Source organism: Engraulis encrasicolus, chromosome 15, assembly GCF_034702125.1.
Source record: "Engraulis encrasicolus isolate BLACKSEA-1 chromosome 15, IST_EnEncr_1.0, whole genome shotgun sequence".
NCBI classification, from domain to species: Eukaryota; Metazoa; Chordata; class Actinopteri; order Clupeiformes; family Engraulidae; genus Engraulis; species Engraulis encrasicolus.
Genome location: NC_085871.1, coordinates 6,339,258 through 6,367,254, shown reverse-complemented (window position 1 = coordinate 6,367,254; position 27,997 = coordinate 6,339,258). Strand labels below are relative to the sequence as shown.

The window sequence follows — 27,997 nt, the reverse complement described above, 5'->3', positions numbered from 1 at the left end:
TGAAGCCTAGAGGGTCTGATATTTCTTTCTTGTACCGTGTTGTGGTCCAAACGCTTTGGCGAGCTGGGGGGAAATTCGGGGAAGGGAAGCCGCGGTGCAACGCATCGCACGGACCTACGGCGAACCGCCAACATGCTCACACGGGTAAAATCTGCGGTAGCCAATTTCATGGGAGGCATCATGGCTGGGACCTCCAACGGTGACCACCTCGGTGGCACAGACCTGCCGCTCAAATTCCCTTACATGAGACCCGAGTTCCTTGGACTGTCGCCGGACGAAATAGAGTGCTCCGCGGACCATATCGCCCGTCCCATTCTCATTTTGAAAGAGACGAAACGATTGCCTTGGGCTACGGGTTATGCAGAGTGAGTAGACTGCTTTCACGTCCATCTTAAACTAACTGCAATCCCTATGCGCGAGTGTTCAGGAGATCTCGAACCTAGCTGCAAGGACCCGTACACAGACAGGCCCTGTTATAGTTCAACCCGGGTTGTCCGGTTGCTCAGGTGTTGCGTCCGTTCTGATCTAACGGTCCGCTAAAATGCATGTAATAATACTCAATATATAGGCTATCTATCGTAAGTGATTATTAGTGCACGGACACAGAAGTATCGCGTGATTCATAAGGAACGGTGGGACGCACGGTATCAGGGAATTATGTTATTTATGGCATCTTTCCGCCAGTGCAGCATTGAAACACCGTTGCATTTCAAACCGTGTAAGACACTTGTCATGTATTCTTTTCGTGTGTGTTGCTGTCATCAAGATGTGGGTTTGGAAAAAAGAAAACGGTGATGTCTCCACGATGCCTGACATGTAATTTGCAAGGGAAGGTTATTCAGTGTCGTTCTACAAATAGCCCTGAAAATAGCCCAACGATTTGCTGCACAATTACAGGAGTCCTTTATATGGTCAGTGCATAATGTGATGTTATCAGTTCAGACCTCAACATCAACAGGGAAAAGCGACATCTGTGTGTGGATGGTTACGTCACACTCACTTCCCCACTGTTCTCCCCCTAAGAACCTTTCACCCTCACTGCCGATGTTATTGTGCGCGCAGGCTGCAATGTGTGCTGAAGGAATCTCACTATACTGGGGGGAAAAGAATCAAGTGTGGATTATTTCCCCGAACCTTGTAAATGTGCATGCCGTGCTTGAAGTGTTTTGTTCTATCCATTTTAAAAGCGTGATGGCCTAATTTAAAGTGTAAGGAACATACATGTATTTCTGATGACTAAATAATGCCATGTAAAAGATACATTCAGTTGTAAATGAACGAGAGAGAGAGAGAGAGAGAGAGAGAGAGAGAGAGAGAGAGAGAGAGAGAGAGATTCACAGGAAGCAGTTGCCCAGTAATTGTTCTGCTCTTCTGGATGACAGAGGATGCTCCAATCATCATTTACCATCATCTTGTGGAGGACACCACAGAACATACGGTGCCAGGCAGAGAGCATCTCTCTGGACTCTAAAACTCAACCCTAACATTGGGGTTTTAACAGTTGAATGCATACATTCTAACTACTGTAGTGGTCATGGGCAGTCATGGGTAAGTGGTTAGGGCGTGAGAGTTGTAGCCCAAAGGTTGATGGTTTGACTCCCAACCCGCTGGGTTTATGGGGGAAGTAATTAACCAGTGCTGTCCCCCATCCTCCTCCATGGCTTAGGTACAGTCCCACCCCGCTGCTCCCTTAGGGGCGCCATTGGGGCTGCCCCCTGCACGGGCGAGCCATAAATGCAATTTCGTTGTGCAGTGCAGAGTTCACTTGTGTGCTATGGAGTGCTGTGTCACAATGACAATGGGAGTTGGAGTTTCCCAGTTGGGTTTTCACTTCACTTTCATAGGTTTAAAAGGAAAGAGGGAGGTAGAGTATGATAGAGATTCGTGTTTTGATCCAGAGGGATATAAAGAAAGGTAAGAATCGGGATGGAAGAATTGTGTTGTAAAGTGGTGAATCAACTTTGGTCGTCAGCTTTAGAAAAATATTTTGCGTTTGGATGGTCATCAGCCTTGAAAACATTAGGGGGCTGCTTTCAGCTTTGGCTGTGCACACGAAATTACGATTAAGTGGTATCAGACAATTGATTTCCAAATAGCACCGGATGTGGTGTCAACCACCTTGAGCACACACGCAGAAGAGGGTTAATGATGGTAAGGGTGGTAAGTTGAATTTAGACTGTGGGTGATGGTTGATACTTGTATAAATACTAAGGTGTGACTTTTACTATTGTAGCATCCAACAGGTCACAGGGATCTGCTGACTTATAGCTTTAGCTTTAGATGCTCTGAGTTAAGCATTTCTTGCAGTATCCTCTATTTGCAGACAGGCTGGCCGGCAGGCCTATTCACTCTTACTGAAAAAGCTCAAGTACATCATAACAACATTGTTATGACATTATTGAGAGTCTTACGTAACAGATTACGACCTGGTCATTACAATTTTGGTGACATTTATGTTTTAACAGGCTCTGCACAAAGGGGTCAAAGGAAAAGAGGGTAAAGAAGCAGTACAATACAACACTCAAAATATATCAAACATGTTAACGCTGACATTTTCAAATGTAGATTTACTGTATGTTATAACAACACAATCTTCAGTAACAGCATAACAGGCTATATGTTGCCGTCTAAAAATTGTAGAAGGAAACTAGATGTTTTTTCAGTAGTCAAAGTTCAAGGTTTTTTGTTTGTTTGATTGTTGATCTGATCTTTTTGAGAGACTTTGGTCTGGCTAACTAGCAATTGTCAACCCATTTCTTCGAGGGAGATGCAAAGGGCATGTCTAGCTTGCGTTCATGAAATGCCACCATATGCTACTGGTTGAATCTGCAATTGATCAGATGGCCACCTATTCCTTCATTCACCTATGAACTGAACTGGTGCATCATTGCCTTAAACACGCACCATCGAGCTGTTGGTAATCGTCAAAATTGATTGGTTCCTCATCTCGTTACAGTTTGAAAAATGTTGTAGATGTTCGCCTGGCCAAACTACCTTCGAGAAGTTCAACTTTGTGCAGCGTCACAGGTAGTATGGGTGGGCCCAGGCCAACTGTTACCCGCCTTTGTGGTACAACCCCTCCACTTGACCTGCCATGCCCTCACCGTTGACTGACAGAGGCCGCTACCTTGCTTGGCTTCTCTGGAGCTCTGCACACTCTTCTGATTGTGATGTGTACATGGTTACCAGTTACTCAGTGAAGCCAACTAGGTTGGAAGGAAATAGCAGTGCAGTCTCACATCTGAACCAGGTTTTTGACACCTCTGTCCCTGACTGGCACGGGCTACCTGAGCTTGACCTCTCTGGAGCTTTGCATGCTCTTCCCTGTCGCACCTCGTCATGGCTGCAGCAGTTGTGAAGTGATTGTTTGACCAACAGTCTGCTGTGCTGCTGGGGGATAATAGGCTCAGTGGCTGCAGACACCACCGGATCCGGACTAAGAATAGACCTGCCACTCTCACAATTTACTCCATAACATCCATCCATCTGTCATTCTCTCGGATCAAGCGTGTTGTCTTCATTTGGCACGAGTGAACCTTTTTAATCATGTTACACAGACTGATGTAACAGTTAAAGAGGTTGTTGTATTTCAATGTACCCTACATATACATCCATCTGTCATTCTCTGATCAAGCATATTGTTTCTATTGGCACTGGTAAACCTCATTCATCAGCTTACACAGACTAATGTGCTGATGCCAATGATGCAGTAAGTAAGACCTTATGTAGACCTCCTTGGCTGATGCATATCTCTTTGCAGGGGCATCTCTGTTTTCTTTTATATCATATTTAGAAAGTGAACATGCTCCAATGTTGTTTTTATTTCGATTTTATTGGAAAACTATAACCTATAAACCTTATGAATATTCATTGTTAATGTGAAGTGTTAAGTTTTATGTTGGTTGAAGTTCTGATTTTGTGGCACTTTTTGGTATTACTGGCGCCCTCAAGACATAGGTCTATTCTGCTCTAGGCGACTGCCCTGTCTGCCTATGCCTAGTGCTGGCTCTGGCACCATTCCTTGCATAAAACCAGTGTATGTTTCGTTATGAGGGTAAAGCCTGGCTACATTGGTTTTTGTAGGGTTACGGAGTGATACTCGATCGGGTACCTAACCGGTGAAAAAGTTCAGTCAGATGACTTTTTTTTGCTTTAATCCCTGAACCTATTTTCAAGTCAAGTCAAGTCAAGTAGGTTTTATTGTCAATTTCTTTACATGCACTGGTCATACAAAGAATTTGAAATTACATTTCTTGCTTTCCCATACAGACATAGACTAATCTAAGGACATAGACAGTATAGACATAGACAGTACTTATACATGGACTTAAGACAGTATGGACATAGACAGTGCTCATACAGACATTTAAAGTGCAAGACTGGACAACAGAAGACTTGTAGAGGACATACATTAAGAGGTATTTGTTGTGCTTTTGTGCTTTTCCTAAAAAAAAAAGTCCTTTATAGCGTTCTGACATGGTAATAGTAGCATTTTGAAGAAAAATAAATATTAAAGAGGTCTGTCAAGTACACCAGCAGCAGTGTGTGTGTGTGTGTGTGTGTGTGTGTGTGTGTGTGTGTGTTTAGTGCAGGTAGAAGGTGCGGTGTGCGTCTTGTGTGTGTGTTCGTGTGTCTGTGTGTGTGTGTGTGTGTGTGTGTGTGTCAGTGTGTGTATGTTTGGGTTTAGTGCAGAAAGTGCAGTGTGCTTGTGTGTGTGTGTGTGTGTGTGTGTGTGTGTGTGTGTGTGTGTGTGCGTGTGTGTGTGCGTGTGTGTGTGTGTGTTTTGAGTTAGTGCAGGTTGAAAGTTCAGTCACAAGTATAGTAGTGCAGGTGGAATGTTCAGTCGCAGATATGGTGGTGGGGGATGGGGGGGGGGAGGGGGGGGGGTTGTCAGTGGCCTTGCTGGCTAGAGGCTGACAGTGGAGGGAGAGTGGGTTGAGTGTTCAGCATCTTGATCGCTTGGTGCATTGTGCTGCTCGCCAGCCTGGTGGTACGGGAACGGAGGCGCCTGTACCTCTTTCCAGAGGGCAGGAGGCTGAACAGTTTGTGTGCAGGGTGGCTTGTGTCTTTGATGATCATCAGTGCTTTCCGGGTGAGGCGTGTGGTGTAAATGTCCTGCAGGGAGGGGAGTGGTACTCCAATGATCTTCTTCGCTGTGTTCACAACACGCTGGAGTGTCTTCCTGTTTTTCTCCGTGCAGCTTCCTCCCCACACTGTGATGCAGTTGGACACGACGCTCTCTATGGTTCCTCTGTAGAATGTTGTCATGATGGAGGGTGTAGCACTTGCCTTCTTTAGTTTGCGCAGGAAGTAGAGACGCTGATGGGCCTTCTTCGCCAGTGATGTAGTGTTGGTGGTCCAAGAGAGGTCGTCGCTGATGTGCACTCCAAGGAACTTGGTGCTGCTCACTCTCTCCACAGCATCGCCGTCGATGGTCAGTGGTGGCAGTTGTTTTTGGACCCTTTGGAAGTTGACAACAATCTCCTTGGTCTTGTTGACATTCAGCAGGAGGTTGTTGTCTTTGCACCATCTGGCCAGCAGGTCTACTTCTTCTCTGTAGTGAGTCTCATCGCCCTTGGTGATGAGGCCCACCAGTGTTGTATCATCCGCAAACTTCACTAGATGGTTAGTGCTGTGGGTCGTTGTGCAGTCGTGTGTCAGCAGCGTGAACAGCAGGGGGCTGAGAACACAACCTTGCGGAGCCCCCGTGCTCTATAAACTATAGCCTGCCATTAGAGCGTGGTATGTGTTACTATTGTACTGTATGTTTACTGCTCTGTTTTTACTAATGTTTTCTCAATCGCATGCACAGTGTACAATCTTAATACTATATTCAGGTCGATGGTATCTTGACCTGGTTTGTGTTTTAACTTTCTGTCTGTAAATGGGTCTTCTCCAAACATTAGCTCAATCAATACCCTATTTACCTGAGTGTCTTTTGCATTGATTTATCCTATTGGTCACATTGATTGCTGCATTTAGTATAAGCATTCTGTGCATTATGTCACTACAATGTCCGACTTAGGCCAAATAGAATCTATTTCTGTGGTTAGGCAGCCGTAGGATGTTTCTATGTTTAGTGGCTGTAGGTTTGATTCATAGGAGTGATGGGAGCTGAATCATTATGACATTTAAGGGATTATGTTTGATGTTCGTAATCTCTGACCTTTGTTTGGCATACTGTATGTGTCAACCATTGTGTTTATACAGCACATTTTGCAGTGTTAATTCAACACTTAAACAGTGAGGATAACAGCAAGTATTGCAGTCCACCATCTAAGAGTTGAATTAGCCCTGAAAAATGTAAACACAATATTTGACACATACAGTACGCCAACTAAAGGTCAGAGATTGCGAAAATTGTGTGTGTGTGTGTACTCATCGCATGTTGCTCATGCTGTTGTCAATCACCTGATTGTGAGTTTCTTTTGTGTTGTATTCCTCTTCCAGGGTGATTAACGCGGGGAAGAGTTCTCTAAATGAGGACCAGGCGTGCTGTGAGATCGTGGCGGTGCAGAAACGCTCCAACACAGGATGCAACACTCCCAGCAGAACGCCCACCGCCAAGAGGAGATCCTCACTGCCCAACGGAGAGGGCCACAGTCTCAGGGAACAAGCTGTAAGTCAATAATACATTACATTACATTTGACTTTTATCCAAAGTGACTTACCGGGCGAATACACCGGCCGCAACAAGAGCAAGTGACAGAGAAACGCTGGACTGTGCAGCAAGAGGGATACGAGCGATAGAAGCAACTGAGTATGTCCATTAAAAGCAGAATGCAAGCATTCCAACATTCCCATTGGCTGTGGCGGCTGTCACCAAACTGCATCATAGCTATTTTGCATAATATTAGCTCAAGTCCAACTACAAACTGTCGCTCAAGTCGCCAGACTCAAGTCGCACTTGTTGTGCAAGTCAATACAAAGTCAATTACTTCCGTCGCTGTAATCGCTCATGTTACGCTTAATCTATTCGAGCCTTTATAGTACTGTATCATAAATTGGGGGTTTTGTGCCTTGTGGGATTTGTGGATGTGGTATTCAAACCTTCCAGTTCTATGACTAAGTTTAAATCTTCAGTCTCAGTGAATAAAGTAAATACAGTAGTAGGTGTTAAAGCCAAGTGTGTACTTTTTTTCAAATAACTGCCCCATTAATAATGATTGTTTTGCTAGTCCATCTGTGCATGACCCTGAATGTCAGAAGTGGAATGGTAAGACAGTGTTCCTAAACATGAGGTGAAGCTGTATCTCCTCAGACAGCGGCCAAGGTGCTGCTGTGTGTTTCAAAAGCCATAGACACGTTGTTTTCCTGCTGTCTTTGTACACCTCTGCTGTGAGACTTGCAGTTCTTGTATTCTGGAAAATATTGTATTGTATTGTCTTGTATTCTGAAAATCAAGCATACTTTTCAGGACAGTTGTGGCATGGACCATGTGCCAATCAATTTACGTTTTTCCCTGTTAAAGCCCATACTGTACCATTTTTGGAAATAAGCTCATTTTATACCTATGCTACAGTTAAATAATTGACTTTTATCTTTCTTCTGTTCTTTCAGCCGTTCCCCTAGTCTGGTGATCCTACGTGTAGTTAAAAGCTAGCAATTAGCTTTGAATCTTATGATTCAACTATATTATGCTTGCTTGGAGGTAAAATTTGCACTGCCAGACTCAGAGAACTCCTGTAAGAACAGGAAAAAGGTGAGATTCAATTATTTAACCCTAGGCGATGTGTAAAATGACCTTATTTCCAGAAGTGGTACAGTATCGTTTTAAGTACTAACAAGACAATCAAGTAAGAGATAATCATAGCTACCATAGAAGTTATTTACTACCGATTCCAAGGAAGGTTTTAGGTGCATTAGGTCATTCACTTCCTCTCCCTCCCTCTCTCCCCCTTCTGATAACCCACAAGCTCTCAACCATTTACCGGACAAATAGTCCAGCCGCGACGAGATTCAAGTGACAGAATCGCTGTGCAGGAAGAGCGATAGAAGCTAGAGTAATAGTATGGTCGTTAAAAGCAGAATGCAAGCATTCCAATATTCCCATTGGCTGTGGCAGCTGTTGCCGAACTGCATCATAGCTAATTTGCATAACATTGCCAGGAGTTCAACTACAAACTGTCGCTCTAGTCACCCAAATCGCTTTTGTCGCGCAACTTTACAAAGTCAATTTCTTCTGTCGCTGGACTCGCTTATGTCACGCTTGGTCTATTCGTGCCTTTACTGCTATGAAAGGTCTTTGGTAACTTAAGTAACATCCGGAAGGGAGGGGATATACAGGCAAGTACATCGTCAGACTAAGTATACATGCCACAGTAGTTTGACTACGTAAGGAAGAATCAGGTTATCTGGCACAAATACATGTACGTAGTGGTCAAAGGTAGGGGTGTAAATAATAATCGATATGTATCGATGCATCGGCCGACGATTGAATCGAATCTTACAATAACGTGGGGCATTCTTAAGTATTGAAAACAATCACATATAAATCTAAATAACCTAGCTGTTAATTGTGCAACATAATAGAAATGGAAAAGTAATTGAAAAAAAAACAGGATCAAATTGTTTTGTGGTTCATCGTTTGTGGGAATCGTATCAGCATGGAAGCTGTGATTTACACCCCTTGTCCGAGGTGTATTGTACAAATGTACATGGCTTTCAAACTCACATTAGTCATAGTTAGACATTAGTCAAACTAAGGCAATCATTTGAATTTTTTCAAGTGCAAGTAAACGTGCGGTGTGAAGAGAGCGGTACTACTGTATATCCCAACTAGAATGTTTGAGATCGCAAATTGCTGTTTACAGCCATCCGTCAGCAACTGATTTTGTCTTTGTGCTCTCCATCATCCATCCCATAATTTTATTTAGGCCCTGCGGCTCCCTGTCTAATCTTCGCCAGGGCATCTGCTGCTTGCTCACACTTAATTGGACTGATGGAGACATTGCAGCTGCACAGGGCCTCTTGTAGAAGCAGGGTTTCCTGCAGGTGAGGTCGAGCAGGCCTCAGTCATATAAGACTATCTTCATAGGAAAGGATACATTGTGTAGTCTCATATGACATGAAAACCCCTTAAGTTTGACCCCCCAATTCATAGTTTTTAAATTTTTTGTAAAGCAAATTTAGAAGAAATATGTTCAAAAGGAGACTTTGTCTTGCTGGTGGTCGGGGATGAATAAGGTTAGACGTTTGAGACAGGAGATGCACTAGTAATGACATCTGTATTTGATCAAATTCATGTTTTTATTTGATTCCCATGTACATCTTTTTCATGACATTGTTTTGATTTTATTTCACTTGTCAGTACACCATAACCTACCAACTGTTCATACGTTTTGCATATTTTCTTACAATTAAGCCTGATGTAAGCTGACAAGCTTGTTGTGGGCGTTTCATGTGACGCTGAAGAAAGACCACCCTCAGGTTTTCTGTCACTTTGTATTTTTAAAAGCCCATGCCGAGACTGACAGCCTCATTCAGGTGCTAGGTGACTCACCACACACAGCACTCCTCATCCCAGTCTCTCTTACGGATAAAAAAAAATGGGGGGGTGAGACAGCCTACATGATTTAGATGTCTCGTGTATTTTCCTTTTTGTAGGTCGCTTCGGATAACTTTAGTGCCTGCTCAATGTAATCTAATGTAGTATTTTGATTACCAGATGTGTAGACTCTCAACAGCAATAACAAATACTTCTCACAAACTAGAGCCTACTTCTGTTTGATTTTATATCTTTAAAAATGTGAAAACTGAAACCCTGCAGAAGGAGACAGCTATGATGGTCCTAACACGATGTGCAGTCCCTTATTCCTTCCTATGGTAGCTAGAGTTCCATGTTAAGATTTTAACCACATTGAAACCTTAACTGTCTAGAAAGAAGAACATGTGCAAGGCATATGTCGTCAACTGTCAAAGCAGTTCTATTGTTGACACTTCAAGCAACTGTCATCATCCCCTTAGTGGAATTAAACACATACAGTAGGCCCCCATGCTAATCCAGTATTTATCTGAGATAGCACCCAAACATCCCTTTTCAGAGAATTCAGACAGCTTCCTCTTGCATCTACAGTTAACCATGTTGGATGTCGTCCATCCTTCTTGGTGGTATGCAGACATTACCTTGGATACCGTGGCTCTTGATACATCACAAACCAGCCTGATCTCCAAAAATTCCGTGCTCCTGGACACGGAATTGTTTTCCGTGCTCCTGGACACGGAATTGTTTTCCGTGATGGGCACACGGAAGTGCTTTCTATAGGCTATTACCACAGCACTGTGTTAACTCTATCATTAGAAAATACATATCAAATGCTAATCCTAAATAAAATAATGCTATAACAATTTAAGTTGTGCCCTGACCAAAACATTCCCTAACCTTAACCTGTCATTAAAGACATATTTTTGAGAAATACCTTTTCCAGTTGGTTGCTAGGCTATCAAACTCATATAATGAATGAAAGAAAACTAGCTGTGCCCAGACCAAAACAATCCCTTACCCAAACCTGTCAGTAAGACATGTTTTTTTTTAGACAAAATATTTCCAAATTAGAAACATCCTGAGAAAACACAAGACTGTGGAAATAGGCTATGGAAAGCACTTCAAACCATTCCGTGTCCAGGAGCACGGAAAACAATTCCGTGTCCAGGAGCACGGAATTTTGGCAAAATCCGTGCTCCTGGACACGGATTTTGTGTCCTTAACATCCGTGTCCAGGAGCACGGAATTTTTGGAGATCATGTTGCACAAACACACGCTGTCTTGGTCAAAGATGCAACAGTTACACACGCACCAAGAGTTTCTCCTTTTTGAACTCTGATATGTCACCAATAATGTTGTGTGCATTGCACAATTTTTAGCTCTTACCCTGCTAATTGAGTCTTCGTACTTCACCTTACTGGTTCAATGTGCAATTGATGAAGATTGGGCAACAGGCTGCTCTACTTGAGCCATGAAACTTTCCACACTAAAATGACAGGTGTTTCAGTGATGTTGTCCAACTCCTGTATGTAACAGAGTTAGCACAGAAGATTGAAATTGCATTTGACCAGGCTCCCAATGTGCAGGTAAACTAAACATACAGTACAGAAAAACATTGACAATTTGTTTTTTGTGTGTGTGTGTGTGTGTGTGTGTGTGTGTGTGTGTGTGTGTGTGTGTGTGTGTATTTTGTGCCGACCATTTGAAAAATGACTGTTTTGTGTATGTATAGCAATGGGAATTAACATTTATATAACTAATCATTCTCTAGTCGACCCTCGAAAGTCACTCATGTGGTTAAGCATTACACCTGCCTCTGGCTGATATGTGCTCGTGTAGTAGGCTATTCATCATGTAGAATATTGTACAATTAATTTGTCGTTGAATTGTTACCCAAAAGGTCATGTACAGTGCATCACAGAAGTGAGAACAATCCTTGCAATTCTTGCAGATTTGTAAGCATATCTAGGACAACATTAAAGACCTTTCACTTTGAAATAATGAACGTTAGATATGTACACCTTAAATAACCATTTCAATGTATTGTTCATTCCAAATCATTCAAAGCACGGCCATTAATGTCTCAACAAAGGTGAGTTATTAAACATTGTCCTATGAAGAGATGTACTTACAAATCTGCAGAAATTTGAAGGGTGTACTCAGGGGCGGAGCTATAGGGAGGGCGAGCAGGGCATTTGCCTCAGGGCCCAGGGCACTCTTGTATTGGTGGTGGGGGCCCTATTCTGACCTTGGCAGGCCGTATGGAGCCCTATAAATGTCTCGTCCTGGGGCCCTCTGTGCAATTATTCCGCCACTGGGTGTACTCACTGTGAAGGGTGTACTCACTGTGAAGGGTGTACTGCACTGTAATGCACTGTAGAGAAGTGTCTCTCAACGTGGGCTCTACAGCCCCCTTTGGGGAGCGTTGAGAAGGAGGCAGCTAGAAGCACTCAGTAGCACATGAGGAGACATTAGTCCATTTCATTTTTTTAAACTAAGGGAGGTGCTGGCAGGACTTTATTTATACCTGAAGGTACATTTTGTCGTTGGTAGATATGCTAAAAGCTTACACAAACAAACAACACAATATTGATGACAATCAAGTGAAAGCTTGCACAAACAACAATACTAAATATAGCTGCAAGCAGCAATGCGGGGCCAAGCAGTAAACTTGCCAGAGTCGCCACGGCAACAGAAGAAACTGCAGCGCCCCCTTTGGTCCAAATCTCGCCAATGTTGGTGTGCATTCCTTGGAGGGGAGTGTGATCACGTAAACCAAGTTTAGTTTGAATCCGTTGAAGAGCTGCCGAGATATGAGCTCACTTCCTGTTACCTGTTGGTGGCGCTAGAGAGTTTGAGCTTGGGGTCTGGATTTTTTTTGTGGGAGGTCATGGGATGGACTAGAATGTGTGCAAAAAATCCTAACAGAAATTGACTAACGGTTGCTGAGATATGACCTCACTTCCTGTTTTGCCACCTTTATGAAAATGTTTATTGGCTGTCACCGGCAAACGACAAGAGGTGTCCAAAATTCTTTGAATAACCTAAAGCATATCAGTCCCAAGATGAAGTGTACCCTTTTGTAGGGCATTCTGACCAAAATTGTGGGACAAGTAGCATTTTTATTGAATTTCACAAAATTCAAAATGGCGGACTTTTTTCTTCCGGTTGACATGAAGTCATATAGTGCGTTGGATTCGGCTTGGCCCAAGGATTCTAGTGATAGTATTATTTTCAAAATTAGGCATACGGTGTAAAAGCTACAGGCAAAAATGTAGCTAAAAATTTGACCTGTTGGTGGCGCTACAGAGTTTGAGCTGGGGATATGATTTTCTTTGTGGTAGGTCATGGGATGGACTACTATGTGTGTGAGAAATCCTAGCCTAATTCGACAAACGGTTGCTGAGATATGACCTCACTTCCTGTTTTGCCATTTTTACGACAATTTTGATTGACTGTCACAGCTAAACGATAAAAGATATCCAAAATTCCTTGAGACCCCATGTGTACCTCAGTCCAGAGATACTATATACCAAGTTTCGGGCGAATTGGTCAACAATTGCGGGAAAAATAGCATTTTTATTGAATTTCACAAAATTCAAAATGGCGGGAAAACTATCCTGGCGGAAAATGACGTCATAGGGTGCGTTGGATTCGTCTTGGCTCAAGGATTCCAGGGATACCAAGTTCTTGAAAATTGGCCCAGCGGTTCAAAAGTTACAAGCAGAAATGTACCTGCAACTTTGACCTGCTGGTGGCGCTAGAGCGTTGGGGCTGGGGACCTATAAATTGCTGTGGGTAATGCTGTGCCAGGCCCGAATGTGTGTGCCGATTTAGAGCATTTTCCTACGTACGGTTCTATGGGCTGCCATAGACTTGCTAAGGAGAGGAAAGGTGACATAATAAGAATACCAGCTAAAACAGTAGTGGCCTTCGCCAGCTTCGCTGCTTGGCCCCTAATAACTGTGGCACAACACAGTGACAAAACAAAACAAGGACAACAAAACAACTACTTGAAAACAGACAAATTCTTCAGACTTCTTCTAGATAGATCGATAGATCGATAGATAGATAGATCGATAGATAGATAGATAGATATAGATAGATAGATAGAAAAGGTTGAGAACCACTGCTGTAGAGGAACACTATGTTGTAGGCTCTTTGTGGTGAGTTCCAACAACAAGTAAATAGTCAACAGACAACCTTCCTTTAACCTCGCTCCCCCCCCCCCCCTTAAAGGACATGTCTTTCTCCCCATCAGACATATCTGTACAAATGTGATCTAACAAAGGGCCTGTCATTTCTCCAAAGCTTACATCACAGTCCATCGCATTTATCACACTTTTATCAAAGGCAACTTACGAACAAAGACATAATCAACAGCATACTGCACTTAAAACAAGTCTTGTTGAGTGATAACAATGCATTTCAGTGTAGAGACTATAAAGTGTATAATCGCCTCGTATCGTACAACACAGTATGTGGGGAAATACAGGCCAAGTGGGACCAGTGCGGATGAGCAGGAGGAGGATGAGCAGCAGCAGTAGGTTTTTTATATAAAGGAAAACTGTAACAACCTGTAAGAACAGGTCTGCTTATGGTGATAAAGCCTGGCAGCTCTCTAATGCCTCTACTCTACACTAAATTACCCCCACAGCCGCAGCCACACTACGTTACCCCCATACGCCATACGCCACATACTGTATATTGATAGAAAGCCGTCTTCCTCTCTATTAATAGCAGCACTTGAGTAAATTGATGTTTATTCAGCGTGCTGTAATATGTGTACCACTAATCCTCTTATGCGCGCCTCTCTCGGGGGGACAAACATATGCCTCCCTGCCTTGCCCATACGCTTGCCTGCCTTGCCCATACGCTTCCCTGGCTGCCAGTGGCTAAGTGACCCTGCTTAAAGCCCCACCGTCAGATACCGCCACACCAGATGCTTTTGTGTGTACTGAAAGCACAGTGGTAACCTATCTGCCAATCCACCACCACAGCCGCAGATGGTGCCAAGCAGTCGCAGCTGGTCTTTGCAAAGAGGATAATGGATATTGGATATTGCCTTTTGGCTGCTCCAATATTCAAAGCCATTAGACATTGGGGCTCTAGTGAGCCATATTTGTTTGTTGCCTAATAAGAACCCAAATACAGTCATTATGTCCAGTCTTTTGGTCTTTACGCATAATTTATCAGCGTGGCTGTTGCCATACCTTCTTGTAATGTGATTTCATATATATTTGCATACACACACAGTGTAGCTAGCCAGAACCACTGATATTGTAAGGAATGCAAGAGTAATTCTGTGATGATGCACTTCACGGAGATGCGGCTGTATTGTACATGTTCACCCTGTGAGTGCTGTGTGTGCATCACAAATCATAGGTAGGTATACCATAGGTAGGTAAACTATATGCAGACTGGTTTTCCTATTGTCTGGAGGGCATAATGGAGCTCGAAACAGCTGAGAGGCCTGTATTTTAATTATTGTCAAAAATTGCAAAAGGGGAACATGTCATTTGTGTCATCTTTAGCCTTTAAACACGTCTGTGTTTTCTTTTGTGTAACAAATGGTAAAAAGCAATGTTTCGATCACCCTGGATCTTCATCAGGCAGATCCTTGATGAAGATCCAGGGTGATCGAAACGTTGCTTTTTAAATAATAAAGTTTATTTTTTTGGAGCTTATCGGCAGTGTGCAGACCTACCTTTTTCAACTGTCTGACTTTTTTTGTCTGGCACCTGCAACAAGTGTTTTTTCATGTTTTTGGACGCACCCTACCCAAAACTACTGACACTCAAAGATAAACAACCTTATAGTAGTGTATGAGAGACAAACATGACGTATAATACATTGTGTGGGTGTACTGTGTGTCCCTTCACATGTTGTATACTGCATTTTGACATGGAGGCTGTGTGTGTATGTGTGTGTTTACCTGTATAGGAGCCCGAGGGCCTGCTGTTCCACTACTGGGGGCTGTTTGACGGCCACGCGGGCTCGGGGGCGGCGGTGGTGGCCTCCAGGCTCCTGCAGCACCACATCGTGGAGCAGCTCCAAGACGTCCTGGAGGTGCTGCTCAACTTCGCCTCGCTGCCCCCCACCTGCCTGGGCGAGGAGCCCCTCAACAACCACTCCACACCGGGGGGTGGCCACCGGGGGACCGTGACGCGGGCCGCCTCTCTCCGGACAGGCTCAGGGGCACCGGGGTCCCCCTGCACCCCTCCCCCACCGCGCTTCTTTACAGAGAAGAAGATACAGCACGAGAGCCTGGTCATCGGGGCTCTGGAGAATGCCTTCAAAGAGATGGTGAGTCAGACTAGCAATTTGTCTAGTACAGGCGCCTGTATTCAGTGAGTAATGCAGTGTACCTTCTTGTTAGAGAAACACATGTCAAAGCTGGGGATGCACCAAGCCAGGTTTTTTTGTTGTTGTTTTTTTCCCTCATGTTTTGCACATGAACTAATCATCTTCTGTACTTCAGAAAAATGTGATAAAAGGCCTGTTAAGCATAACAGGTAGGCACATTTTTATATGTCTCTTTAAAGGTGATATGGTTAAAAAATAGTATATATTTTATCAATAGTACCGTATGTTAGTATGCTTCAGCAATGTATTGTTTTATTTACAGTTTGTACGACAAAATCTAGCTATGTTCTGTCATTTAAAATTGGTCAGCATGGCCTTAACTGACATGAGGGAAAAAAGAAAGTTAGGTAGGTAGGTAAACACTTCAGATTTTCTTATACGTGTCTTAAGGCAAAATAAAATCATAAGTGTTGAGTTAAACAGTTAGACATAATGAACATAATACATATAGAGTAGGTAAAGCACAGCTATTCGCGAAATATATATCACGAAGTCTCGATGGAAAAATTGTTACCCATAATGCACACCGTTCCACTGGAGGAGCGCTGTAATAGTCATTGAAAAGTTAACTACCATAGTACTACACTACACTAGACTGTCATATTTACCATAGTACTACACTACTATGACATAACGCAGGGCCTTCAGTAATACATTACGACATTGCCATTCTGGTAACAGCAAATTAATAATGCTGTGTCTCAACAATGCTGTGTTGAGGGTGCAAACTTGCTCCATCGTTAGTGAGGACTTAGTGCTAGAGACAAGTGTCCCAGGAAATAGGTAGTTGGGTTTTCATCATCAAGACATCATACGTCAACATACGCCAGGCCCTCACCCTGGCTACGTTCAAGAAGCACCTTAAATCCCATCTATTCACTGAGGCATAGGCTATGGACTTAAACTACACTGCCCCTTCCCCCTGCCCCTTCACCTCTTTGTACAGCGACCTTGGGTTCCTTGAAAAGCGCTATATAAAAACAAAGTTATTATTATTATTAAGATAATATCACACATCCACATTATAATACATTCAAGAAAGCACACTCACAAAGACATTTTCACGATGGTGTTCAAAGCATTTCAAATGGTCTGCTTGTTTCTTCAGTGCAAACACTGATTTGCAGTGACAAGGGCTTCATCATGACAAAACCCTCTAATTCCCTTTCACTAAGAATTCCATTTTACTTCAGGCTCGGTTGAACCGACGGACAGGGCTCTGTTTGATTGGCCTGCTATCCTTACGGTTGTGACTGATGCATTTTAATGTCTAATGACTTCCTGTTAGTGGCTTATTATGATTATGCCGACAGGTCGTTGAAGTGCCCCCCCCCCCTTTTTCCTTGAGTGCACTCACGTGCGATTGCATCTTGTTTCGCTTTCTGACCTTTTCCTTTCCCTAATGCCCTTAATTGCATTACTGTTGTCCTCCAGTGGAGTGTGGGCCGGGCTACTGTGCTCGCTAACACAACTACTCAGCTCAACTGCCCACAGTATAAGTTTAGTTCGCGGTGAAAGCCTACTGCATTGTCTGATTTCATCAATAGATGTTGTTAGAACTGTAATTTCAAAACAAAACAAAAAAGACATAACAGATGAACAAAATTATAGGCACTATAGGTGTCATGCATGAAGTGCAGCGTTTTGCAGCCATAGAGGAAACAGTTGTTGACAAATCAAATGGCAAGGTGTGAAATGCAGCAGTAAACAATGATGGCTAAATACATTAGCTCTACTACTCCTAACATTACCACTATAGCCATTGCTACTACTATTATTGTTGTGTCTGGATAATCCTGGTCACCAGATTACACCGTCTCTACAGTACTTTGATGACCTTCTCTTAAGGTCAGGTCTGTGGAAACTACCCCCACCTGCCCCCAACCATGGTCTGCCTACTACACACAGCCTCAATTCTGTGCAATACGATACATGCACTGTATATGAAGCGAGTCTTACCAGGGGCCTATACTATGAAGCTGGTTCAGGAGTAATGTTGTGTGAAGAGGTAAATCATCTAATAAAGTAGATTCCAGGCTCTTCTATTAGATGATTTGCCTCTTAACTTACCCTGGTTTACTCCTGAACCAGCCCCTTAGTATAGGCCCCAGGGCTAAGAAGTATGCGTCAATCCTACTCTACATGCTATTGTCATTGGCATAATGACTGTTTATTTGTTTGTTTGTTTGGTGTGCTTCAGGATATCCAAATTGAGCAGGAGAAGCAGGTGTATCACATAACGGGAGGATGCACTGCCCTGGCCGTTCTCTACCTGCTAGGGAAGCTGTACGTGGCTAACGCAGGGGACAGCAGGTGAGATAAATAATCATCACATGACATTGATTGATTTCTTATATCGATTCCAAACAGTTGTTTGTGTACGGGACCGGTAATCCTTTTTTTTTACCACAATTAAACTTTCGTAGATAACTATGAGTTTGGCTTGTTAATGCACACATTAGGTATGCAAATTAGAACTCCATAGTTTGAACAATGTACTGTATGTCCTTTCAGTGAGAAAATGTGGAGCGGGTCATGAGGCTTATGCTCTACATATACACTCAGAACTTCTGACTTCTGACTGCAACTCCCTCAGAAAGCAGGGCAGCAATTTGTGCCATAGATCAGACATGTTTGAAGTGTCCAGAAATGCACTGTTTAAAAACATGTCGGCTAAAGCTACGTTAACCGAAGCCGACATGACTTTCTTCTGAGAAATGGTGTTTTAATCATTGCAGTGTGCACTTCCAAGACATACTTTTAATATTATTCTGATTTCTAATGGGAGTGATTGAGATTTGATAATAAATCGTATATTATATGTAGTTTTTATCCCACACTCTGTTTTGGGTTTTTAGTTCATAGAAGGATAATCTGCACACACGTGTTCAGGTTTCATTAAAGTGAGTGTGCCATGCTTCTCCCCCTCCTCCAGAGCCATCATTATAAAAAATGGAGAGGTGATCCCCATGTCCACAGAATTCACTCCAGAGTCAGAAAGGCAACGGCTGCAGTTCCTGGTAAGTTCCTATTAAATCCATTAGAGATGGGATTTATGCCTCTTTGACGGGATCCGGATCATAGTGGCTCGTTCCTTTCAAAGAGCCTCTCTCTCTGTATAACGATTTTTAATTAGTTATTCAGTGTTTAGAATGTAATATTTTGACTCCACCTCTAGGTCATTTTGTCCAAACAACAAAGTCCGTTTCTGCCACTCTTTGAGGCAGACAATTGTGTTTTTTCCCCAAAATTACAGTACTCACGTCAAGGTCACCTGCTTAAAATGAAAGAAAAATCACGAAAAAGCGTTAGAGTGGCTCCCCCAGCTGTGATCCGTTTCCCATTATTCACTTCTGGGAGCTGTTCAAAAGAATCGTCTCATTCGCGAACCTCACAACACTAATTTCTCCAACTCCGCCCATCATTAGTAGTCACTAGAAATCAAGCTTACAATTTGCTAGCAGACAGATAAAAAACACATTCAGACATTAAAGGTGAACTGTGTAATATTTTTAACAGTTGCTTTCCAGAATTAATGCTGCCCATTCAGAAATTTTGAGTATTAATTATGACAGGGAAAATTGGACTTTTCAAACATGAAAAGGTGGATCTTCCCCATGTCCATGTATTTAGTAAATACCCATGAAAAGATGAAGTTTGGGAATATGCAGTTTCAGTGAGCAGCATAGGTGCAATACCTACTCTGGCCACCATTCAACACAGTGCACCTGGTTACTGTAGTGAGTGTAGATGCATATTAGCACAGCAGTGTCCTTGTGTCACTCATCCAGGGCTGCCGACAGGGAGGACAAAGGGGTATGTTGTCCTGGGCCTAAGGAGATAGGGGGCCCAGAATTGGATCCCTATTACATTGTTTGTATTGGGTAGGGGGCCTTTTCAGGTGACTTAATCCTAGGCGCAGCGGAAGCTGTCAGCGGCCCTACACACATCCACAACGGTAACACAAATATACATTCATGATAACTGTCCCGCTTTCTGAATAATTGTTAGGCGTGTAACAGATGACATGCTGCCCACATCATAGCTCGCTGCAATATTTTAGTGTCATTCTTAGTCTTTGCCTCCACCCATCCCGCTCTCTCAGGGCTTCATGCAGCCTCACTTGCTGGGAGGGGAGTTCACACACCTGGAGTTCCCTCGCCGCGTGCAGAGGAAGGAGGTGGGGAAGAGGATGCTGTACCGAGACTTCACCATGAACGGCTGGTGAGTGAGTGGCCCATTTTGATGCTGGTTGCACATATCCATATATTGTTAAATGCAGATTTTTTTTATCCGTTTCCGTGTATGTGGGTAAAAATGTGGGCAAGTGGGTAAAAATAAAACTGCATTGTGGCAGGTGAGTTTTAGTCCCCTGAATGGGAATTTTTTTAAACTGGATTTTTGGCTCTGTTTACTTGTAAAGGCGAAGCCAAAACCAATGTATTTTCTAAAATATCCATAGCCTGAATGCAAACAGCTTCTTAGCTTCGTAGTGCACAACGCTCCTCCTGTGGAGCATTTAACTATTTGCAGGAAAAAAACCTCCACTACTGTAACAACAACAGCCATTACCAGAGATACTGTTGCTCCTTTAGAAACAATCTCTGCCATTACATTACAAATTGGTCTTCGCCGCTCTGGCAACAACAAACTCTCAGTATAACGGACTGTGTTTTTAAGGCATGGCTGTATCACTGTAATGCATCTTACCGTGTTTTCGCCACAGCAAATGGTTCAAAGCTCAGTTATTAGGCTACACTAAAAGGGTCAGATTCACATCTGCCTACACACACTTGCCTGAGTGCAGTGCGTTCTTTGAACTCGTGATGTACTCGTTTTGCTGTCATTTTGAGGCACATCATAGGCACTATGTAGTGGAATGGGTTGCAGTTGTTGGCTTCCATGCATGGGTGCACGTAATTCTCATCCTGGAATTAAAATCGCTCAATGGAATCAGTTCTGTTACAGTAATTTCAAGTTCTTTTTGCAATTCGTTTAACAAATTGCAAACCATGAATTTCCCTGGTAAAAGGCTACATTAAAAAAACAAACGGTTTTGGGCAGGGAAATTGGAAAATGATTTGCTTTCAACTACACTGATCTTAGCATACACCCTCATACTAATTTCTGGTCTGGATCTGAATATTTGAATCTTGTTTTTCATAATGACGCACATAGCTGAAATTCCTCAGTTCCTCAGTGTATCACCTTATCAAGCCTCCAATCTTTTTCAGGGCGTATAAAACGATTGAGGACGAGGACCTGAGATTTCCTTTAGTATATGGAGAAGGCAAAAAGGTAAGGTATGGGAGTGTTTGGGTTGGGAATGGACAAAAAAGATAACCGATGTGTTCAACAAGCTCACTACAGTACATTTTAGTCATCAAGTAACATCTAGTGCATGTGTGTGTGCGTGTGTCCTAGGCTCGGGTGATGGCTACAATTGGGGTGACAAGAGGCCTTGGAGACCATGACCTTAAAGTGCACGATTCAAACATCTACATCAAACCCTTCCTTTCCTGCTGCCCAGAGGTGAGATGGATAAAACATTCTAGTTGCATTTACTGAAAGGAGTTTTATTGTACTGTACACAACTGTTGAATACAAGAATGGTCTCCTGACCTGCTTCAAGCAATTCAAGACGGTCAGTAGACCGAAACGGCACAAGTAAACTCTGCAAATGTAAACAGTGTGCAGGACCTTTCTTGTCTTTAACATTGGTGACCCAGGGGTTCCATGGTCAAATATGGTGAGCAAGAGTTCTACAAAACAGAACTGTACACAACTGGGCTTCTTGGAGCTTGAGGACATTTCGTGTTGAAGACGTTTTCGTTCCACTAAGAGACTTACACTTTATGGGATGACATATTGGGTCCACTCGAGTTGAGAGAAAGAAACTTGCCACATTTAGTTTCCACATTAAAATGAAACTGAAGAAGTCTCTCATTGGAAGAGAGGAGACATCTCCCGTCTCCAAAGTGAAGTCCAGTTGCCTGCAACAGAGCTGGAAATCAGTCCATTCTGAAACATAGGAAAGCAGATCAGTGGAAGAAGTTGAAGTACAGTATGCTTAGATGAATAATGTTATTCAATTCTTGCACTCAGGTAAAAGTGTACAACCTGACCCAGTTTGAGCATGGGGCGGACGACGTGCTGGTGATGGGAACAGATGGCCTTTGGGATGTCCTGTCAAATGAGGAAGTAGCTGATGCAGTCACGTCATTCCTGGCCAACTGCGATCCTGATGATTTACACAGGTAAGGTATCATTCCTGTATATGAGAGAGAGAGAGAGAGAGAGGGAGAGAGAGGGAGAGAGAGAGAGAGAGAGAGAGAGAGAGAGAATGCTCCCAACAGGTTTCTTAATGGCTGACTGCCCTAGCCCTTACCTACATGGAGTAACAGCTCACCCGTGTGGTGCAAGTACTTCTTATAAGGTTGCGCCAAAAATACTGAATCAAACAAAGATATCGCAAACCACACAAAGCGTGTGCTCAAGTTGGGTCTCCTAAGGGGGCGTTGTCCCCTACTTCTTCTTCTCTTTTTGAGGTGTTTGCGCAAGACGTGCGCTACCGCCATCTACAGCGCTAAGGGGACTTCATTGATTCTCAACCTCAGGACTCCGAAGGTCTCCTAACCGAAGGTCTCCTAAAGGGGCGTTCACCCGACATAAAGTGGATACCGGAAAGGAAACAAAATGACGCTTCTTGGTTACATCCACTTTCTTTGGTTGCGCTGTAAAGGCTGACTAAGGATCAGCAATCTAAGCATGCATCCGCCCATTCTAACTGTGATGCGGCACAAAGTTTCAGTTCTCATTTAGTCTAGCCAAGCATGCCATCTTCTTCTAACTAAGGTGCCGTTTCCAAATAGCCGGATATTTTCTCTCCTGTTTACATTGGTTTGGGCCTTCCGTTTCCACGTTGAGTTTTAAAACCCACATATCAAAAATCTGTCACGAGAAAAAAAATATCCACATTTAAAAATATCTGGCTACGTGGAAACGGCAGCACCTACATTCTAATGAGATAGGGGGCCAATACATTTTGAGCACCTCCGACATTTCGATGGGACATGTTAATGACAATGACGCACCAGTACAGTTACCAGGTAAGTGTACCGTACGAATAGGTGGTGTTATTGATTGTAGCGTCAACTACTATACACCGTCATTTCATGAACGCGAGCTTTACATCTCCCTCAGAGAAATGACTTGACACCGCATGTAAAGCCAGACCAAATATTCACAGAGCTTTGAAGTGGCGATGGCCAGGTTGAACCGTCACCAACCTGTGGTGTGTGTGTGACTGTGAACAGGTACACCATGGCGGCCCAGGACCTTGTGATGCGAGCGCGGGGCGTGCTGAGGGACCGAGGCTGGAGGATCACCAACGAGAGACTGGGCTCCGGAGACGACATCTCAGTCTACATCATCCCCCTGATGTACGGCAACCGGCAAATCTAAAGAAAGCCAACCCCAAGAGAGAAAGAGAGGTTGCACCATTATACCTCCATGGGGGCAGTTCCAAGGAGCTGGTTTAGTGACTTAAATCCCAAACACATCCATTCAGAGTGAGTCCTCATCATTCTAAGGAAGGACAACCTCAGCAAGCGAGTGGGTTCACATTATACTACATTACCTCCATGGGGTAGTTCCAAGGAGCAGAATGACTTAATAACCCAAATAAGTTCATTCAGGGTGAGTCATTAGAATCCTAAATAGCCTTACCGCTTTATTCTGCTAGCAAAAAACAGGGCTTTGTCCTTGTAGGAGGTTTCCCCACTTGCTCTGCATGGCTGTCTCTTGGTAAGTGACTAAATCAGCTTGTTTTGGAGGCTCCACTTCTCTTTCTCTTTACCTCTGTCTCCCTTCCTTCATCTGATGTCAGCTGAGGCTCCTTGCCCACCGCTCTCCCGTCATGTGCTTCCCTTCTGGAGTCTCTTATTAAGTAATGAACTGTTTGTCAGAGACAGACACCTTTTGGATATTTTTTTTGTAATCTAGGATTGGTCAATGGCAAACATGTTGGATATTCCTAATCTATGTGTGTCATGTGCCCCCCCACGATTGCTGACTGATCATAGATTATTTTTTGTTTGTTTTCCTCTGACACAAAATGGCCTTGTCAAGGTTTATGTAATGGCCCTCAAATGGGTTGCATTCCAATATGCGACCTTGCGTCCTCCACTTGTGCTTGTGGCCTCGGCCCGCCACCTGGCCCCTCCTTCGTGGAGAAAACTAAGTTTCCCAGCTGTCAGCCTAGCCACAACAACTTTTGGGGAACTGTTTTTCATTCACCATCCCAATTGCAAATGAGAAAATGACTTTACAATTGAGCTTTTGCGAGATATTGAAATATACATATTACTTCCTGGTATGAGGCCACAAGCACAAGTGTAGGATGCAAGGTCGCATATTGGAACGCACTCATGGACTTCTCCCAGCTTCCCGAAGTGTAAGCTGTGTAGTATTAGCGCTCAGTAGGTAATTTTCTGTTGTCGAGAGTTTTATTATTATGAGTTTTTATTATTACGTGTCGCAAAAAGCATTATGGGGGATGAACGACCGGATGGGTGTGAGGAATGTGAGCAAAGTGCAATGACTTAAATAATGCTATAATCTCAATGTATGCAGATAATATTTATTTTTATGTTACTTCTATAGTATGTATTTGGTGCGAAAAGGTACCCCCTTTGCACAATTTGTATGTCTTATAAATCTCAAAACTGTACATATATAATGTGGGCCAAGTATTCCGCCACCTTCCTCTCTCAAGTGTGCATACTCTCTATTCTGTACATGAAGGATATAGATACCCATGTAAATACACTACCAGTCATTAGGAGTAAAGCACCTCTTCACTACAGTGAGGAACAGGGGATCGTCTCATAGTGCAGCAAGAAAGCTTTGCACAGAAACAACCTGCGGTTTGCGCAGACCAGAACATAACCTCATTTCATTAGCGAAATTCAACTTGGCTGCTAGGCTTTACATAAGAAGTAGGGCCAGATTTGTGGGTTGACGGCGGTCAATTCGGAAAAGCATCTGGCATAATCTCATCAAAACTGCGGTCGTAAAAACCCTGGGAAGAAAAATTAAAGCTTTACACTTGTAGTAAAATTCAGAAAGAGGAAACGTCCCTGGGAGGTAAAAAGTAGTTTTGGTTTCACTGAAAGCTGAATAGTAGTAGTCTAGGCTATCTCCTTCCTTCCTTGTAGCTAATCGTATTTCAGTGCATTGCCCCAACATACTGTAGCTCAGGACATTCCATCATGATAGACATGTAGTCAGTGTTGTGGTACAGTACATATCTGCATTCCACTGTCACCTGTATGTGCCAATTCCCGCATGCTTCTGAATGCATTTTTTTTTTTCAGGTAAAATGTTCTTACTCAAAAGCAAGTGTCGGTCAGCGACAGCGCTTTTGGCAGTAGTCTGTTTTATAGACAGTTTTAAACTGTATTTATAAGTCAAATATAGTACAGTAAGATGTTTTTGATGTGAAAATAGCTTTTTTTTAGAGAAATGTAAAAGATATGACCACTTGCTTTTACCTTTTACTGAATAATTCCTTTTATTTAAGCAATCAAATTTTATTTAAAATGTAGTATTACATGTTTTTTTGTTGTTGTTGAGAGCCATATTGTCAACTGTAATATTGATGTATTTTTCTATTTAAATGATGTGTAATTTTGTATATATCAAGTTATATATATGATTATTACATATATATAACTTTATATGGGTGGATGTGTGCGTGTTTAACCCATAGCTGCAGGCCGCCAGCTCTATGGGCATCCTGACGTCTTTTTTGTTGTTTTTATGTTGTCTTTGCACACCATCATACAGTAGCTTAGGGAGACTTTGTTTTCTGAAGATGGTGCCACTTGAAACCAATTGTGCTTGGGCATGCGACAAGCTGTGGATGGATGGTGTGCCAGTTTCTGTAAATGAAAGTTTTCAAACTCAGGTTTTTGGACTTGAACATACAGTAAGTTTTGAATGTGGTAGTATGGTGTGGTTTAAAGGACACACAAACTCTATGGATACATTTTGGGTTGCGTAGCACTTTGGCACTTGGCATCAATATCTCAAGTTTTCCCTTGCAGTTTTCATAATACATGCAAATATTGTTGTGTGTTTTTTTGTCAGTGCAACCAAACGCTGGTGCCTGTAAGGTTGTGAGAAACTATGAACTATTTGCAACAGCCTTAGACCAGAGGCTCCTACACTTTTTATGTTTTCATCTGAAGTTGCGATGGCCAACCTGATGTCGGAAGCTACAATGCAGTACCATGATCAAAAGAGCTTAGTTGGAGGCATTTGGAGCTTGAAGACATGCAGTCTGCTCCAATTAAATGTCAGACTTCCTCACTATAATGCAGTAGTTTACCTCATAATAGGTCAACCATTCCGTTGGTGACATAGCACCAGTATGAAGACAGTGTTAGCTGCTATGAAGTATATTGAGCTGATGAATTCATATTCTTGAAATCTTCAGAATTGTTGAAGAATGCAGAATTGCTGAAGAATGTCTTTTTATCTTGCACTATAAAGATTTTCTTATGCCCTTCAGGCATGCCCATTGTGCAGTCTTCATCAGGCAGACAGGTAGAACAGCTTGATTTGAAATACATACTGTATATATATATATGGTACTGGCTTGTAACTTCAGAGTCCAGGTTGCTCATCGATGAGGAAAATACCCATATAGAATACACATTAGATGCCAAGGAAACTCGAGAAAAAAAAGCATTTCCGCTGCATTTGTAAAAATCTGATCTCAAAAGTTCCTTCAACCAACTTGAACCAATAAAAGTAAGAAAAAGACGTTGCTGTAAAGAGGTCCTTGTATTTTTCAATGTTATATGCATTTGTTGTACATACAGTATACGAAAGTGAAACTTGTATAGTGTTCTCTTGGGTGTTCTGAATGTTGGAGGGAATGTTCAAATGTTAAGACCTGCATAATAGCTTTCATCTCTGTGAGTTGGGACTAGATTCCTTTGGCTGGTTGCTGCAGACAACACTCATCATTCTTATAGAATAGAAAGAGATGATATATTTACAATCAAAATGACTATGGATTTAAAAAAGGCTTATTCATTACTATTATGCAAGATGTGTGCACACGTGTGCATACTTAACTTTCCCAATCTCTTCCTGTGGACGACCACAACAATGACCACCGCCACAGAGACTGACAGTAGTAATTGGCAGATAGAGAGAGAGAATACCCATTGTCATTATTGCTATACAGATGTTAAATTCAAAATTTCAATAACACACTCTTCCTCCACTATGTGCACAACGCAAGATAGACATACCGTAGTACAGTGATTCCCAACCTTTTGTGTCTCATGTACCCCCCAAACCATTTCATTGTACCATGAGTACCCCCTAACTCATATTTTACATTGCTTTTTCTATTCCAGTGTGACTTTGCTCCATGCATTTGTTCAAATTAAATTTTCCCAAGTACCCCCTGCAGTATGCTCGCGTACCTCTAGTGGTACACGTACCCCTGGTTGGGAAACACTGCCGTAGTAGACATACAGACATCATCTCTTTCAGATGTCCATGATGCAATAATTCCGTATTACAACCATATATATGGTACTACTTACTGTATATGATGTATCTGATTGGGGAAAACATCTGTAGGGTCAAGTGCCCCCATACCACAGCCATAAAACAATAACGATTATTGTGCAGTGTCTCCCTCTGCTGGTTATAAATGTGTAAAGTATCACCCCATTCAAACCAATGAAATAAATTCTGAGCTATGCCAAGGACATAAGGACAGGACACTGGACAAAATTTAATTATAAATCACTTGGGAATAGTTTGTCATGCATACAGAACCCATCGCATATCCCATTTCAAAGGGCCTCTGTGTGCTACTGTGCTTCAAGTTCAAGTTTATTATAGCCAAATCAACAGTATGACATACAGCTGCTAGGAATGTCTTTGGTTTGCTCGTACATTTAACAACACAAATACATATAGCTAAGACAAAGACAAGAAAACAAGAGGGGCCATAAATAAACAGGGAATTACGTATACAATAAACATTGAAAGTGCAATAAGACATAATACAGTACATAGTGCAAGGTAGGCAGAGGTAGAAGGCCAGGCAGTGGAGTG

General features: G+C 42.7%; 1 protein-coding gene across 1 annotated transcript; it reads left to right on the top strand.

Annotated features, from left to right (window-relative positions):
- Positions 1 to 3: 3 nt before the first annotated feature.
- LOC134463696 (protein phosphatase 1H-like) lies at positions 4 to 26,658 on the top strand. Its single transcript, XM_063216907.1, has 10 exons — positions 4 to 365; positions 6,451 to 6,619; positions 15,428 to 15,790; positions 18,051 to 18,163; positions 18,786 to 18,870; positions 19,956 to 20,074; positions 21,085 to 21,148; positions 21,275 to 21,382; positions 21,956 to 22,107; positions 23,167 to 26,658. Exons 1-10 carry the CDS (start codon positions 133 to 135, stop codon positions 23,312 to 23,314), a joined length of 1,554 nt encoding a protein of 517 aa, XP_063072977.1. The 5' UTR covers positions 4 to 132; the 3' UTR covers positions 23,315 to 26,658.
- Positions 26,659 to 27,997: the final 1,339 nt, after the last annotated feature.

What these genes read in the sequence shown, in the direction of transcription:
- LOC134463696 (XM_063216907.1), top strand. Translation starts at nt 133, where the DNA reads ATGCTCACACGGGTAAAATCTGCGGTAGCCAATTTCATGGGAGGCATC. An exon ending in ACAGTCTCAGGGAACAAGCT is followed by an intron (nt 6,620 to 15,427) that starts GTAAGTCAATAA and finishes TTACCTGTATAG; the next exon opens with GAGCCCGAGGGCCTGCTGTT. An exon ending in GGCAACGGCTGCAGTTCCTG is followed by an intron (nt 18,871 to 19,955) that starts GTAAGTTCCTAT and finishes CCGCTCTCTCAG; the next exon opens with GGCTTCATGCAGCCTCACTT.